Below are 15,305 nucleotides of genomic sequence, written 5' to 3'. Positions count from 1 at the left end.
AACTTATAATGTTTTATTACATGGCAAATACTCCTATGCTGTTACGCCAGGTGAAAAATATTTTTTAAATCTTTTGTAATATGCAAGATTGCCATTCTCCAGTGTTTTTCTTCCACTTCAAAAATCCCATTTCATTTTACAGAATTTTTTTTTGTAATTACAATTAACGATTATGATAATGTTAATGGACTTGAAATTAAAAGACCTGAGCCAATAATATGCAGATAGAATTTCAATTCCTACTGAGATACTTTGTGAATTGCAATTAAAAAAATACAATCAAATTAGGAATAAATTATAAGTATCTGTAATGACAATCATGAAACTACTGGACTTTTGTAAAAACCAAACTGGTTCATTGACAACTGGAGAGTCCCAGGGTGAGAGACTGAGCGTGCAGGAAAGTAAGAATCACATAAAGAGTGTGGCCCACAAGACATTTTGTTGTCCGCTGCCCACACGCAGGGTTGCAACATTCTGTTGACTTCCGTCTGCATAGTCTTTTCCTATCAACGTGACTGAAATGATACATATCATTGACTGTGAGAGCCATGTACTCCCTTTGTGTCCAAAATGTAAAAATTTATTTTGTTTTTACCATTTGAAGTTGATGATAGTTCTATTCATATACAAATGATTAAGTATTTTCTATAACTCGTTATGAAACATTTGACATGTTAAATGCTTTTAATCTTATCCATTGGATCATGGTTCGTGAACAAGCCTGATTTCAATCTTGCAGCCCACTGAGATGAAGGAGGGCCATTCATGAAGTCCACTCACTAGATCTGAGAATAAGAGTGTGGTATAGATTAGAGGGTAGGATGGTGGTAGTGGTCTGAGAATCGGAGTGCAATAGTGGGTCTTGGGTAGGAGTGTGGTAGTGGATCCGAGAGTAGGAGTGTGGTAGTGGTAGATCATTAAAATGCCATGAACAGGTAAAAAAAAATCAAAAAGACTAATGAAATGTTGCAGAGAGAAAACACAGCTAAGAAAGGCACACCAAAAAGTTACAATGCACAGACAGCTACTATAAAAGGACCGAAGTAAGAGCAGAAAGGACAAAAGGAATTCAAAAAAATGTTGCAAGTAATTTAGTGAGCGAGTAAAAACGTCAAATGAATGGTGATATGTGGCAAGACTGGCAACTTTACATTTATAATGGCAAAACTATGAGATTGCAACAGACTGAATTATCAAGCTTTAAAAGGTAAAGAGTAGCTACATGTTTAACACTGCTGGGGTGGGACTGCTGCCAAGTGTATACCACACTAAATCTAACTGATGAGCAGAGAAAACAGACAGTCGGGATTGAGAATGCCTTGATCACAAATTTTGAACCCTGAGTGAATGTTACATATGAACAATATGCATTCAACACTAGAGTTCAGGGTGAAAATAAGACCAGTGAACAATACATGACTGCAATAATGCAGCTGACAGAATCATGTGAATTCAGGCAGCTGAAAGATGATCAGATTAAAGATAGATTGGTCTTGGGCATGGTGAGAGCAAGTCTACTGAAAGATGAGAAACTGATGCTAAAGAAAGTGATAGACATGTGTTGAAATGCACACGTTGTGAAACTCCAACGAGCGCATACCAGGAGATACATTATGTTGAGTGACAGTCCAAGCCAAAAGAGTGGAGCAAATCACAAAGGTCAGGATGCAAATACTGCTGAGGGCAGCAGTATTGTAACAGCAAGGAGCAGAATCATTTTGCACACTAGTGTTTGGCTAGAAAAAAGCAAAACAAACCTATACAGATGGCCATGGGAGAAATATCAGCAGGTGAGTTTGAAGAAGAATTATACATGATATAACAAGTTGGTTCACTTAAGTCTATAGGAGACAAATGGTTTATGATTGTTCTGGTGATGACTGCAGAAGGAGACTATCAAGCAAATAAGGTGTCAGATAGACACAGATGCGTCGTGCAACATAATGGCTTTCACAGATCTGTGGTAAGTGGCTCAACATGAGGTCTGAAAATTAAGTCCTCGAAAGTAAGATTAAAACTATATCATGGTACGATACTCACAACCAGAGGAGAAATTAGTCTGACAGCTCAATGCAATGGCAAGAAAGGTAGATCTCAAGTTCTAGATCATAGATGGGACGCAATAGCCACTCAGTTCAGTTGAAGCAAGTCTAAAGCTTGGACTAATAACCCTGAACATGCCAAAAGAGAAAGGACAATAAAAGATCCCAGGGAAAAGGCAGAAAATTAATCCAGAGAGGGAAACAAAAGAATGAGCGAGACAGAAGACCGCAGAGTGAGGGAGACAATATTCAAGTAAGCCACAAGATAGTTGCAAACCACATCAGTGCAATGAAATGCACAAGCTGAAGGTAAATGACTCAGTTCTACAGGAAAATGTTTATATCAGAGCTGAGCTGGAAGATTTGAAGGGCAAGATTCCAGCTGTGTATATATTGATGAAAAAGCACAATAAACTGAAGCAGAGTGAGATTGGTAATCCCAAAGCACAACTAAGTTATAACAAAAAAATCGACAATCCAAAAACTAAACATTTGCCCCCCAAAAATTGGGTTGCTCAAAATGAGGAAAAAGGGCAGAGTTAAAACCTAAATCTGGATTTGTATCCTCGAGATATTTTAGCTGCTATGAACAAATGTGATGTGATGGGGGAATTATTTTCATTCAACTCCTCTACATCATTCATGCTGCAGTACGGTGGAAGAAACTAGTGTTACTTACACAGCACATTTTGTTTCTCATATATTTTGTAGAACAACTTGCATTTATATAGAACATAGAACATTACAGCGCAGTACAGGCCTTTCGGCCCTCGATGTTGCGCCGACCAGTGGTACCAATCTAAAGCCCCTCTAATCTACACTATTCCAATATCATCCATATGTTTATCCAATAACCATTTGAATGCTCTTAATGTTGACGAGTCCACTCCTGCTGCAGGCAGGGCATTCCATGCCCTTACTACTCTCCGAGTAAAGAACCTACCTCTAACATCTGTCCTATATCTCTCACCTCTCAATTTAAAGCTATGCTCCCTCGTGCTAGCCAACACCATCCGAGGAAAAAGGCTCTCACTATCCACCCTATCTAATCCTCTGATCATCTTGTATTCCTCTATTAAGTCACCTCTTAACCTTCTCTCTAACGAAAACAACCTCAAGCCCCTCAGCCTTTCCTCATACGATTTTCCCACCATACCAGGCAACATCCTGGTAAATCTCCTCTGCACCCTTTCCAACACTTCCATATCTTTCCTATAATACGGCGACCAGAACTGTACGCAATACTCCAAATGCGGCCGCACCAGAGTTTTGTACAGTTGCAGCATGATCTCCTGGCTCCGAAACTCAATCCCTCTACCAATAAAAGCTAACACACCGTACGCCTTCTTAACAACCCTATCAACCTGGGTGCCAACTTTCAGGGATCTATGCACATGGACACCCAGGTCCCTCTGTTCATCCACACTACCAAGTATCTTACCATTAGCCCAGTACTCTGTATTCCTGTTACTCCTTCCAAAGTCAATCACCTCACACTTTTCCGCATTAAACTCCATTTGCCACCTCTCAGCCCAGCTCTGCAGCTTATCTATCTCCCTCTGTAACCTGCCACTTCCCTCTGCACTGTCTACAACTCCACCGAACTGTGTCATCCGCAAATTTACTATTCCATCCTTCCACGCCCTCATCCAGGTCATTAATAAAAATGACAAACAGCAGTGACCCCAAAACAGATCCTTGCGGTACACCACTAGTAACTGAACTCCAGGATGAATATTTCCCATCAACCACCACCCTTTGTTTTCTTACAGCTAGCCAATTCCTGATCCAAGCCACTAAATCACCCTCAATCCCATGTGTCCGTATTTTCTGCAAAAGCTTACCATGGGGAACATTATCAAACGCTTTGCTGAAATCCATATACACCACATCAACCGCTTTACCCTCATCCACCTCTTTGGTCACCTTCTCAAAGAACTCAAATAAGGCTTGTGAGGCACGACCTACCCTTCACAAAACCGTGCTGACTATCCCTAATCAAATTATTCCTTTCTAGGTGATTGTAAATCCTATCTCTTGTAATCCTTTCCAATACTTTGTCCACAACAGAAGTAAGGCTCACCAGTCTATAATTACCAGGGTTGTTCCTACTCCCCTTCTTGAAAAAGGGGACAACATTTGCTATCCTCTAGTCTTCTGGCACTGTTCCTGTAGACAATGACGACACAAAGATCAAAGCCAAAAGCTCTGCAATCTCCTCTCTAGCCTCCCAGAGAATCCTAGGATAAATCCCATCCGGCCCAGGGGACTTATCTATTTTTACCCTTTCCAGAATTGCTAACACCTCCTCCTTATGAACATCAATACCATCCAGCCCAACAGCCTGCATCTCAGTCCTCCCCTCAACAACACTGTCCCTCTCCAGTGTGAATACCGACGAAAAATATTCATTTAGTGCCTCTCCTATCTCTTCAGACTCCACGCACAACTTCCCACTCCTGTCCTTGACTGGCCCTAATCTTACCCTAGTCATTCTTTTACTCCTGACATACCTATAGAAAGCTTTAAGGTTTTCCTTGATCCTACCCGCCAAAGACTTCTCATGTCCCCTCCTGGCTCTTCTTAACTCTTTCTTTAGGTCCTTCCTGGCTAACTTGTAACTCTCAAGCGCCCTAGCTGAGCCTTCACGTCTCATCTTAACATAAGTCTCCTTCTTCCTCTTCACAAGAGATTCAACCTCCTTAGTAAACCACGGTTCCCTCACACGTCTGCTTCCTCCCTGCCTGACAGGTACATATTTATCAAGGACGCGTAGTAGCTGTTCCTTGAACAAGTTCCACATTACAATTGTGCCCATCCCCTGCAGTTTCCTTCCCCAACCTATGCCAGCTAAATCTCGCCTAATTGCATCATAATTTCTTTTCTCCCAGCTATAACGCTTGCCCTTTGGTATATACCTACCATATATAGCATTTTAACATGGTAAAACATCCCAAGATGCCTCACAGGATCAACAAAATTTGACACTGGGCCATATAACAAGATATTTGAATAAGTGACCAAGAGCTTGGCGGAAGTAGGTTTAAGGATACTTGGGAAGGGAACTCCAGAGTCTATGACTCAAAAACCTGAAGGTGCAGCCAATAATGGTAGAACGATTAAAATTGAGAACATGCAAGAGGCTAAAATGGGAGGAACCCATTGATCTCAGAGGGTTTGAGGAGATTGGAGACAATGTCAGCTTGTATTTATATAGAGCCTTTAACATAAAATGATTCAAGGGGCTTCAGAGAAGAGTTATAGGACAAAATTTGACACAAAACCATATAAGGAATAAAACTGGAACTGTGCAGATAATGAGAGAACCAAGAGGAGAATTCCTATGATCACATCCTCTTATCAATCAGCACGTCACAGATGCCTCCGTATTTGTAGGAGTGACCACTGCATTGCTTGTGGAGACGAAGTAGCATTTTCTTCCACACGCGGTAATGTTGTGTGGTACTACCAATGTATTAAAATGGACTAGATTCAACACACACTCAGAACTCAACAATAAGGCGCTGTGGGCTATCAGCAGCAGCACTGTATTAAACCACAAACATGGTCATGACATCCCTCACTCAACAATTACTAATAATTTGGGTACCTAGGTGAACCAAGGTTAGACTATAGGAGGACCAAGCAAACCTAGAAATGAGGTGCTGAACTGAAGAAGTTACAACATAGCACGACATGCTTGCTAAATAGTGGAAGTGTAATGCTCTCTACAGAGCTCTATGACCCCATAACCAATAGATCAGATCAAAGTTGTATTATATATTGTTAAAATTATATTTATGTTTCTGCAGGATAGCCACAGGGAATAAAGCAACATATTCCTGTTTTTATTTCTAGTATTTAATATTTTTTATTTCTCATCCTGCCATGTCCAGTGATGAATGGTAGTGGAGGAGGCTCCACAATTATCCACATCCTCGATGATGGCGGAGCTCAAAACATAAATAAGAGGAGCAATAGACCATATACCTTCAAGCCTCTTCCATTTTTCAATATGATCTTGGCTAATCTTTTGTCTCAATTGCACTTTCCTGCCTGCTCCCGATAGCTTTTGATTCCCTGACAAACCAAAAATCTGTCTATGAATATATTCAACAACAGAGCATCCACAAACCTCTGCTATCCAGAATTCCAAAGATTCACAATCCTTTGAGTGCAGAAATCTTTCCTCATCTCAGTTCTAAATGATTGCCATCTTATCCAGAAATTGTGCCCCATTTTCCAGATTGCCCAACCAAAGGAAACAATCTCTCAGGGTCTACCATGCAATGTCCTTTCAGAATCTTGGAAATCTCAATTAGATCACTTCATTCAGAGTGTAATTTACTCAGCCTATTCATATCACATTGCTTGATAAGAACACACAGATGAAGGTAATGGACACAGCAAAGGATATGGGATCATAATAATATCCTGGCTATAGTACGGAAGACTAGTGCTCCAGAACTAGCCATGCCCTTAGCCAAGCTGTTCCAGTAGTTTCAACTCTGGCATCTACCCAACATTATGGAAAATTGCATAGATATATCCTGTTCACAAAAGGCAGGACAAAGTAAATGCAGCAAATTGCCAACTCATCAGTCCTCCCTCCTCAGCAAAGTGATGGAAGGTGTCATCAACATCCTCACTATCAAGTGACATTTACCTAGTAATAACCTGCTCATTAATGCTCAGTTTGGGTACTGCCAAGAACACTCGGTTCCAGGCCAAACATGGATCAAAAAGTTGAATTCAAGAAGTGCAAGTGACTGTCTTTGACATTAAGGTAGCATCTGACTGAGTGTGGCACCAAGAAGCCTTAATAAAGCTGAAGTCAGTGGGAATTTGGGTGAAAAAAACTTCAATAGTTTGAGTTATTCCTCAGATAAAGGAAGATGATTATGGTTGTTGGTTAATCATCTCTGCGCAAGGACATTTGCAGGAGTTCTCGTGGTAGCACACTAGGACCAAACATCTACAATTGCTTTATCAATGATGTGGTTAGCACTGCTGCCTCACAGTGCCAGGGACCCGGGTTTGATTCCTAGCTTGGGTCACTGTCTATGCGGAGTCTGCACATTCTCCCCGTGTCTGCGTGGATTTCCTCCGGGTACTCCAGTTTCCTCCCACAGTCCAAAAGATGTGCTGGTTAGGTGCACTGGCTTTGCTAAATTCACCCTCAGTATACCCGAACAGGCGCTAGGGGATTTTCACAGTAACTGCATTGCAGTGTTAATGCAAGCCTACTTATGACTAATAAATAAACTTAAACTTTATCCAACTTGAGATCAGAAATGGGGATGTTCACTGATGATGGCACAATATTAGTAACATTCGCAACTCCAGATTTTAAGTAGTCCGTATCCAGCAAACCCTGGACATCATTGAAGCTTGGGCTGATAATTAGGAAGTAACATTCACATCACACAGGTGCCAAGTAATGGCCATCTCCAACATGACAGAATCTAACCATCTCCCTTAGATTTTCAACAGCTCTTCAATTGCTGACTCACCCACCATTAACATCCAAGGAAGAGGGGTGGTTACTATTGATTAGAAACTAAACTGTGCTAGTCATAAGAGTAGGGCAGAGACTGGTAATTCTATGCAAGTAATACAAGTTAGGAGTGTGATTAAATATTCCTCTCTTTCCCAGATGAGTGCGGTCCAACAAAATTCAAGAATCTCAACACCCTCCAGGACCAAGCATCTTACTTGATTGTCACCCCAGCCAACATATTAAACATTCACTCTCGCCATCAACAGTACACAATGTCAGCAGTGTTTTCCAAGCCCAATAATTCACCAAGCCCCTTTTGTCAGCAACTTTTAAAGTTACCTCTGTCACCTATAAGGACGAGGGCATTAAATATCTGGGAATACCACTACTTGCAAGTTTCCCTCCAAGTGGCACACTATCCTGATTTAAAACTATATTGCCATTCCTTCACTGCTGCTGGGTTAAAATCCTGGAACTCCCTTCCAAACAGCAGTGTGTGTGTATCTACATCACATGGACTGCAGTGATTCAAGAAAGCCATGCACATCGGGGTAAATTTTACTTCCAGTGGGTTGATGCTCTTTGAGTCTTGTTGCGAATACCAGATTTCACCAGACCATGATCTCGGGTGGGATTTTCCAGTTTCAGGACGAGCATGATCAGAAAATCCCACCCATTGTGTCTGAATGTTACTTTCTGACATAAATCTATTTCATTTACATTTGATTGTAAAACCATCTTCTGAGAATTATAAAGCTTTCCTTCCTGATCCTTACAATACAAAACAGGAAAGTAGATGGTAAGGCTGGCACAAAAAGACTGCCGAGACAGATAAAGAAAATGAGACTCCATAGCTTTAGCCATCGCTTGTGCCAAATATTGAGTATCATGTCCGTTCAATAAACTTAGAATATTATCAATCATAAAAGGCTGCCGTAGGAAAAATATATCATGTAAATGCAGCAATTTCACGATCACCATTAATGTCACTGAGGAGCCTCACAGGAAAACAAACTTTTTAACAACTTGGTGAGGCGAATGAGGAATGGTACAATTCAGCCAGTAATCTGCAGAGGATCGAATGACATTTTTACCCTCCAGAGTTGAATATATTGCAAATACTTTCCCTGCAATTTCTGGCCCAATATTTTTTTCCATGTTCCTTCAAATATCAACATGACAAGTAACTATCCATACCCTTAGAAATGTCGCCAAATGTGTGCACATGAAACCCATGTTTTCCAGGAGTCAATCCGAAAATTTCTCCTGTTAAGGAAGTCGAATGTCCACCTTCCTACAAGATAAATACATAATTGTTAGGCTTACTTCTTCCAGCTCCAGGATTAACAAATATTAAAAAAGACAAATGCCTGAACACTGAAATAAAAATTGAAAACACACAGCAAGTGAGTCAGTGTTTGCACAGCAGTGTTTACAGGAAAGTGAGGCAGATTGTGATATTTGAGATGTACTTTTCTCATCTGAACACTAGTTCCAACGAAGGATGCACACCCAAAACAAATTACTCAGTGGTTTCATCCTCATCATCAATGCTACAGTAGTCACACAGACACGCACACAACACGCTCCAAACAGGAGCCACGCACACACACGACACGCTCCAAACAGGAGCCACGCACACACACGACACGCTCCAAACAGGAGCCACGCACACACACGACATGCTCCAAACAGGAGCCACGCACACACATGACACGCTCCAAACAGGAGCCACGCACACACACGACACGCTCCAAACAGGAGCCACGCACACACACGACACGCTCCAAACAGGAGCCACGCACACACACGACACGCTCCAAACAGGAGCCACGCACACACACGACACGCTCCAAACAGGAGCCACGCACACACGACACGCTCCAAACAGGAGCCACGCACACACACGACACGCTCCAAACAGGAGCCACGCACACACACACTGCAAACAGGAGCCACACACACAACCCGCTCCAAACAGGACACACAACCCGCTCCAAACAGGAGCCACACATACACAGGACACGCTCCAAACAGGAGCCACACACACATGGCACACTCCAAACCGGAACACCTGAACAACAAGGACACACTTTTTTTTATTGACTACAGCTCAGCCGTATACACTATTATCCCAACAGAACTCATTTCCAAACTCAGTGGCCCAGGTCTGGGCTCTTCCCTCTGCGACTGGATCTTAGACTACCTAACCCTAAGACCGCAATCAGTAAGGATAGGCAACAACATATTCTTCACAATTATCCTCAGCACTGGTGCCCCACAAGTCTATGTTCTCAACACTTTACTGTACTCCTCATACACTTATGACTGCGTGGCCAAATTCCACTCCAATTCCATTTTCAAGTTTGCTGATGACACCACTGTCATGGGTCGGATCTCAAACAATGTCAAGATGGAATACAGGAGGGAGATAGAGAATCTGGCGAAATGGTGCGATGACAACAATCTCTCCCTCAATGTCAGCAAAATGAAGGAGGTAGTCATTGACTTCAGGGGATGTAGAGAAGGCCATGCCACTGTCTACATCAAAGGTGATGAAGTGGAGATGGTCAAGAGCTTTAAGTTTCTAGGTGTTCAGATCACCAGCAATCAGTCCTGGTCCCTCCACACTCTATAGTTAAGAAAGCCCACCAATGCCTCTACTTTCTCAGAAGGCTAAGAAAATTCGGGGACGAAGTAGAAAGGGTCGAGAGCTTCATGTTTTTAGGTGTCCAGATCACCAACCACCTGTCCTGGCCCCCCCCCATGCTGACACTGTAGTTAAGAAAGCCCACAAACGCCTCTACTTTTTCAGAAGACTAAGGAAATTTGGCATGTCAGCTACGACTCTCACCAACTTTTACAGATGCACCATAGAAAGCATTCTTTATGGTTGTATCACAGCTTGGTATAGTCCTGCTCTGCCCAAGGCCGCAAGGAACTACAAACGGTCGTGAATGTAGCCCAATCCATCACGCAATCCAGCCTCCCATCCATTGACTCTGTCTACACTTCCCGCTGCCTCGGCAAAGCAGCCAGCATGATTAAGGACCCCATGCACCCCGGACATTCTCTCTTCCACCTTCTTTCGTCAGGAAAAAGATACAAAAGTCTGAGGTCACGTACCAAACGACTCAAGAACAGCTTCTTCCCTGCTGTTGTCAGACTTTTGAATGGATTTACCTTGCATTAAGTTGATCTTTCTCTATACCCTAGCTATGACTGTAACACTACATTCTGCACTCTCTCGTTTCCTTCTCTATGAACAGTATGTTTTGTCTATATAGCGCGCCAGAAATAATATTTTTCACAGTATGTTAATACATGTGACAATAATAAATCAAATCAAATTTCGGCATGTCCACTATAACTCTCACCAATTTTTACAGATGCACCACAGAAAGCATCCTTTCCAGATGCACAACAGCTTGGTATGGCTCCCTCTTTGACCAAGGCGGCACGGTAGCACAGTGGTTAGCACTGCTGCTTCACAGCTCCAGGGTCCCGAGTTCGATTCCCGGCTTGGGTCACTGTCTGTGTGGAGTTTGCACATTCTCCTCGTGTTTGCGTGGGTTTCCTCCGGGTGCTCCGGTTTCCTCCCACAGTCCAAAGATGTGCGGGTTAGGTTGATTGGCCAGGTTTAAATTGCCCCTGAGATGCATAGGTTCGAGGGATTAGCGGGTAAATATGTGGGGGTAGGGCCTGGGTGGGATTGTGGTCGGTGCAGACTCGATGGGCCGAATGGCCTCCTTCTGCACTGTAGGGGTTCTATGATTTCTATGATTTCTAAGACCAGAAGAGACAGCAAAGAGTTGTGAATGCAGTCCAGTCCATCACGCAAACCAGCCTCCCATCCACTGACTCCATCTACACTTCCTGCTGCCTCATGAAAGCAGCCAACGAAAAGCAAGGACCCCATGCACCCCAGAAATACTTTCTTTCACTGGGAAAAAGATACAAAAGTCTGAGGACACGTAGCAAACGACTAAAGAGCAGCTTCTTCCCTGCTGACTTTTGAATGGTCCTAACACATATTAATCTGATCTTTCTCTTCACCCTATCAGTAACTATAACATTAAATTCTGCACCCTCTCCTTTACTTCTCGCCTATGTATTCTATTGACAGTATGTTTTGTCTGTATAATTCGCAAGAAACAATACTTTTCACTGTATCCCAATACATGTGAAAAAACCAATTCAAACACTCCAAATGGAACCATGTGCATGCACATGCCAAACTTATGCATACACACTCCAAACAGGGAGACATGCACACACATGCACCAGACCCTATCGAAGCACACCTACATCCACACATGCCAGACACAAAATCATTATGGCTGACTCTTAAATGCCCTCTGAAATAGTCTATCAAGTCACTCAGTTGAAAGACAATTAGAGAAAGGTGGAATCCGAAACAAAAAGCTGACGAAGGGTCATCCGGACTTGAATCATTGGCTCTATTCTCTCTCCACAGATGCTAGCAGACCTGTTGAGATTTTCCAGCATTTTCTGTTTTTGTTTCAGATTCCGTCATCTGCAGTATTTTGCTTTTATCTTATGAGGCAATAAATGCTGGTCTAGCCAGCAACGCCCACAGTCCACGACAGAATAAAAATATACACACAGCTGCCAAACTCCCCGATACCAGGCACTTCTTTACAATTTTTCCTTGGCACTCACCCCACCACCCCACTTTTCTCTCCCTGTGGAAAAAGACAGTACCGGACCAAGCTAGAGTCCCAGGCAAGCCGCACAGACCTCCTCCAACTATGGCAGGGTCTGCAAGAAGAAGGCATGTAAAATCGCCAGTACCAACGCACCAATCCCTGATGAGCTTAATGCATTCTATGTTCATTTTGAGCAAGAGGTCAGCAAGAGCACACACCCCCCTACCCCGGAAGCCTCGGAATAACCTGTATCCGAGGTCACCATTGCAGACATCAGAGCAGCCTTTTTGAAGGTCAACCCACGGAAAATGACTGGCCCAGATGGGGTACCTGGATGAGCACTCAGATCCTGCGTGGACCAGCTGGCGGGGGTATTCGCAGACATCTTCAACCACTCTTTACAACAATCTGAGGTCCCTATCTGCTTCAAGAAGACAACCATCATCCAGGTACCAAAGAAAAGCCAAGCAGCTTAATGACTATCGTCCAGTGGCTCTGACATCCATCATTATGAAATATTTTGAAAGTTTAGTCATGGCACAAATCAATTCCAGCCTCCCAGATTGACTGGATCCACTACAGTTTGCCTACCGGCACAACAGGTCAACAGCAGACACCATCTCTCTGGCCCTGCACTCAACCCTGGAACACCTAAATAACAAAGATATTTATGTCAGTCTTCAGCACCATTATTCATTTGAAACCCATCTCCAAACTCCGAGGCCTGGTGCTCTGCTCCTCCCTCTGCGACTGGATCCTGAACTTCCTAACCCACAGACAGCAATCAGTAAGGATAGGCAACACCGCGTCCACAATCATCCTCAACCCCGTGGTCCACAAGGCTGTATCCTCAGCCCTTACTTTTATACACCTATGACGGTGTGGCCAAATTCCCCTCCAACTCAATTTTCAAGTTTGCTGGTGACACCACCATTGTGGGTTGGATCTCAAACAATGACGAGACACAGTACAGGAAAGAGACAGAGAATCTGGTGAACTGGTGCGATGACAATAATCTCTCCCTCAGTGTCAACAAAACAAAGTAGATTGTCATCGGCTTCAGGAAACGTAGTGGAGGACATGCCCATCTACATCAATGGGGACAAAGTAGAAATGGTCGAGAGCTTCAAGTTTTCAGGTGTCCAAATCACCAGCAAACTGTCCTGGACCCCAATGCTGACACTATAGTTAAGAAAGCCCACAAACACATCTACTTTCTCAAAGATTAAGGAAATTTGGCATGTCAGCTATGATTCTCACCAACTTCAACAGATGCACCATAGAAAGCATTCTTTCTGGTTGTATCACAACTTGGTATAGCTCCTGCTCTGTCCAAGATTGCAAGAAACTTCAAAGGGTCATGAATGTAGTCCAATCCATCACGCAAACCAGCCTCCCATCCATTGACTCTGTCTACACTTCCCGCTGCCTTGGAAATGCAGCCAGCATAATTAAGGACTCCATGCACCCTGGACATTCTCTCTTCCACCTTCTTCCTTCAAGAAAAAGATACAAAGACACGTACCAACCGACTCAAGAACAGCTTCTTCCCTGCTGCCAGCAGACTTTTCAATGGACCTACCTCACATTAAGTTGATCTTTCTCTACACCCTAGCTGTAACACTACATTCTGCACTCTCTTCTTTCCTTCTCTATGTTTTGTCTGTATAGCGTACAAGAAACAATACTTTTAATGTATACTAATACATGTTGTGGAGATGCCAGCGGTGGACTGGGGTGGGCACGGTAAGAAGTCTCACAATGCCAGGTTAAGGTCCAACAGGCTTGTTTGGAATCACAAGCTCTCGGAGCGTTGCTCCTTCATCAGGTGAGTGGAGAGGTGGGTTTCACAAACACAGCATATATACCAAATATGATTCCAAATAAACCTGTTGGACTTTAACGCGGTGTTGTGAGACTTCTTACTGTGCCCACCCCAGTCCAATCCAGCATCTCCACATCACAGCATATATAGGTAGAGACACAATTGCAAGATAATGGTTGGAATGCCACTAATACTTGTGACAATAATAAATCAAATCGAAAGCGCCCCATTCCGGCCCAGGCCGCCGGTAGGTTTGATGCCACCACGCTCAGTAAGTGCGCAGCTCGGGGTAGCAGCTCGCGCTGTTTGGTGGTGGTCACCATTTACGCAAACAGGGAGCGGGACCCAGAAGAAAGGGGAAGGTCAGTATTTGTATGAAAAGCCGTACACGTGGATTGATTAATGAGAAATGGACGTCTGTAGCGCCATCAACTGGCGCTTCATTCAAAAGTGGAGCACGTGCCTGCTCCACCCAACCGTCACCTGGTCTCGAAAACCAAATAATTGGATCAGGTTTAAAATAAATATCACTCACGCCTGATTTCAAACGAATTGTTCCGCTGACTGAGCCGGGACCCTTCAGGACGCAAATGGCGCTCGTAACCTCCATAACGTGTCGACTTCACTCCGCGTGTAACGGTCAGGTTGGCGTTGGACTGACTGCGCAGCCGCATTGCAGCGCTCCCCCGAGCACGCATGTGCGCTTTGATACTGCCCATTGAGGGGCAAGTTCCCACTTCGGTTACAATTGTTCAAATATAGCGCCCTGTGGGCAACTAACCGGAACCGTGTGTGGTTGAACCAAGATAGCTCGGCGTGGACAACTGCTGAAAAGGAGCACAAGTCGAGGGTAAGAAAATTAAAACATTTAAATAAGAAAAAAACTTCTGTAAAAACCGTGGAGGAACAGGACGCATCGTCTCGGCTGTCTGTAAGACCAATTCTCCTGGTCCCACTCTCTCGCCTTCTTCCACATAGCTCTGCAAAATATTCCTCTTCTGTTCTCTTTTGAAAGCCACAGTTGAATCTCCATCCACCACTCGGGCGGTGAATTCCAGATCCTAACCACATGCTGCGTAAATGCTTTTCCTCCTGCTGCTGTTGCATTTGTTTTGCCAATCACCTTAAATAGAATCTCCTCTGGCTCTTTATCCTTTTGTGGAGATGCCGGCGTTGGACTGGGGTAAACACAGTAAGAAGTTTAACAACACCAGGTTAAAGTCCAACAGGTTTATTTGGTAGCAAAAGCCACACAAGCTTTCGGA

At 43.5% G+C, this 15,305-nt stretch overlaps 1 protein-coding gene across 2 annotated transcripts in view; it reads right to left on the bottom strand.

Moving 5' to 3' along the window:
• LOC144506144 (superoxide dismutase [Cu-Zn]-like) overlaps positions 1-15,103 on the bottom strand; it is a 41,593-nt gene extending 26,490 nt beyond the window's left edge. The window contains exons 1-2 of one of the 2 annotated variants that reach the window (XM_078231984.1): positions 15,005-15,103; positions 14,576-14,864 (exon numbers count right to left, since the gene is read on the bottom strand). In XM_078231984.1, the coding sequence (XP_078088110.1) occupies positions 14,576-14,759 (184 nt within the window). In that variant the 5' untranslated portion in view covers positions 14,760-14,864; positions 15,005-15,103. Of the gene's footprint in view, positions 1-8,742; positions 8,840-14,575; positions 14,865-15,004 lie in introns of those variants that run through there. The other variant, XM_078231982.1, reaches the window with a different exon arrangement.
• Positions 15,104-15,305: the final 202 nt, after the last annotated feature.

The sequence above is a fragment of the Mustelus asterias genome, chromosome 17 (genome assembly GCF_964213995.1).
Source record: "Mustelus asterias chromosome 17, sMusAst1.hap1.1, whole genome shotgun sequence".
In the NCBI taxonomy this organism is placed as follows: domain Eukaryota; kingdom Metazoa; phylum Chordata; class Chondrichthyes; order Carcharhiniformes; family Triakidae; genus Mustelus; species Mustelus asterias.
Note: the sequence above shows the minus strand (reverse complement) of the source record. Positions and strands in the feature narration are given on the sequence as shown.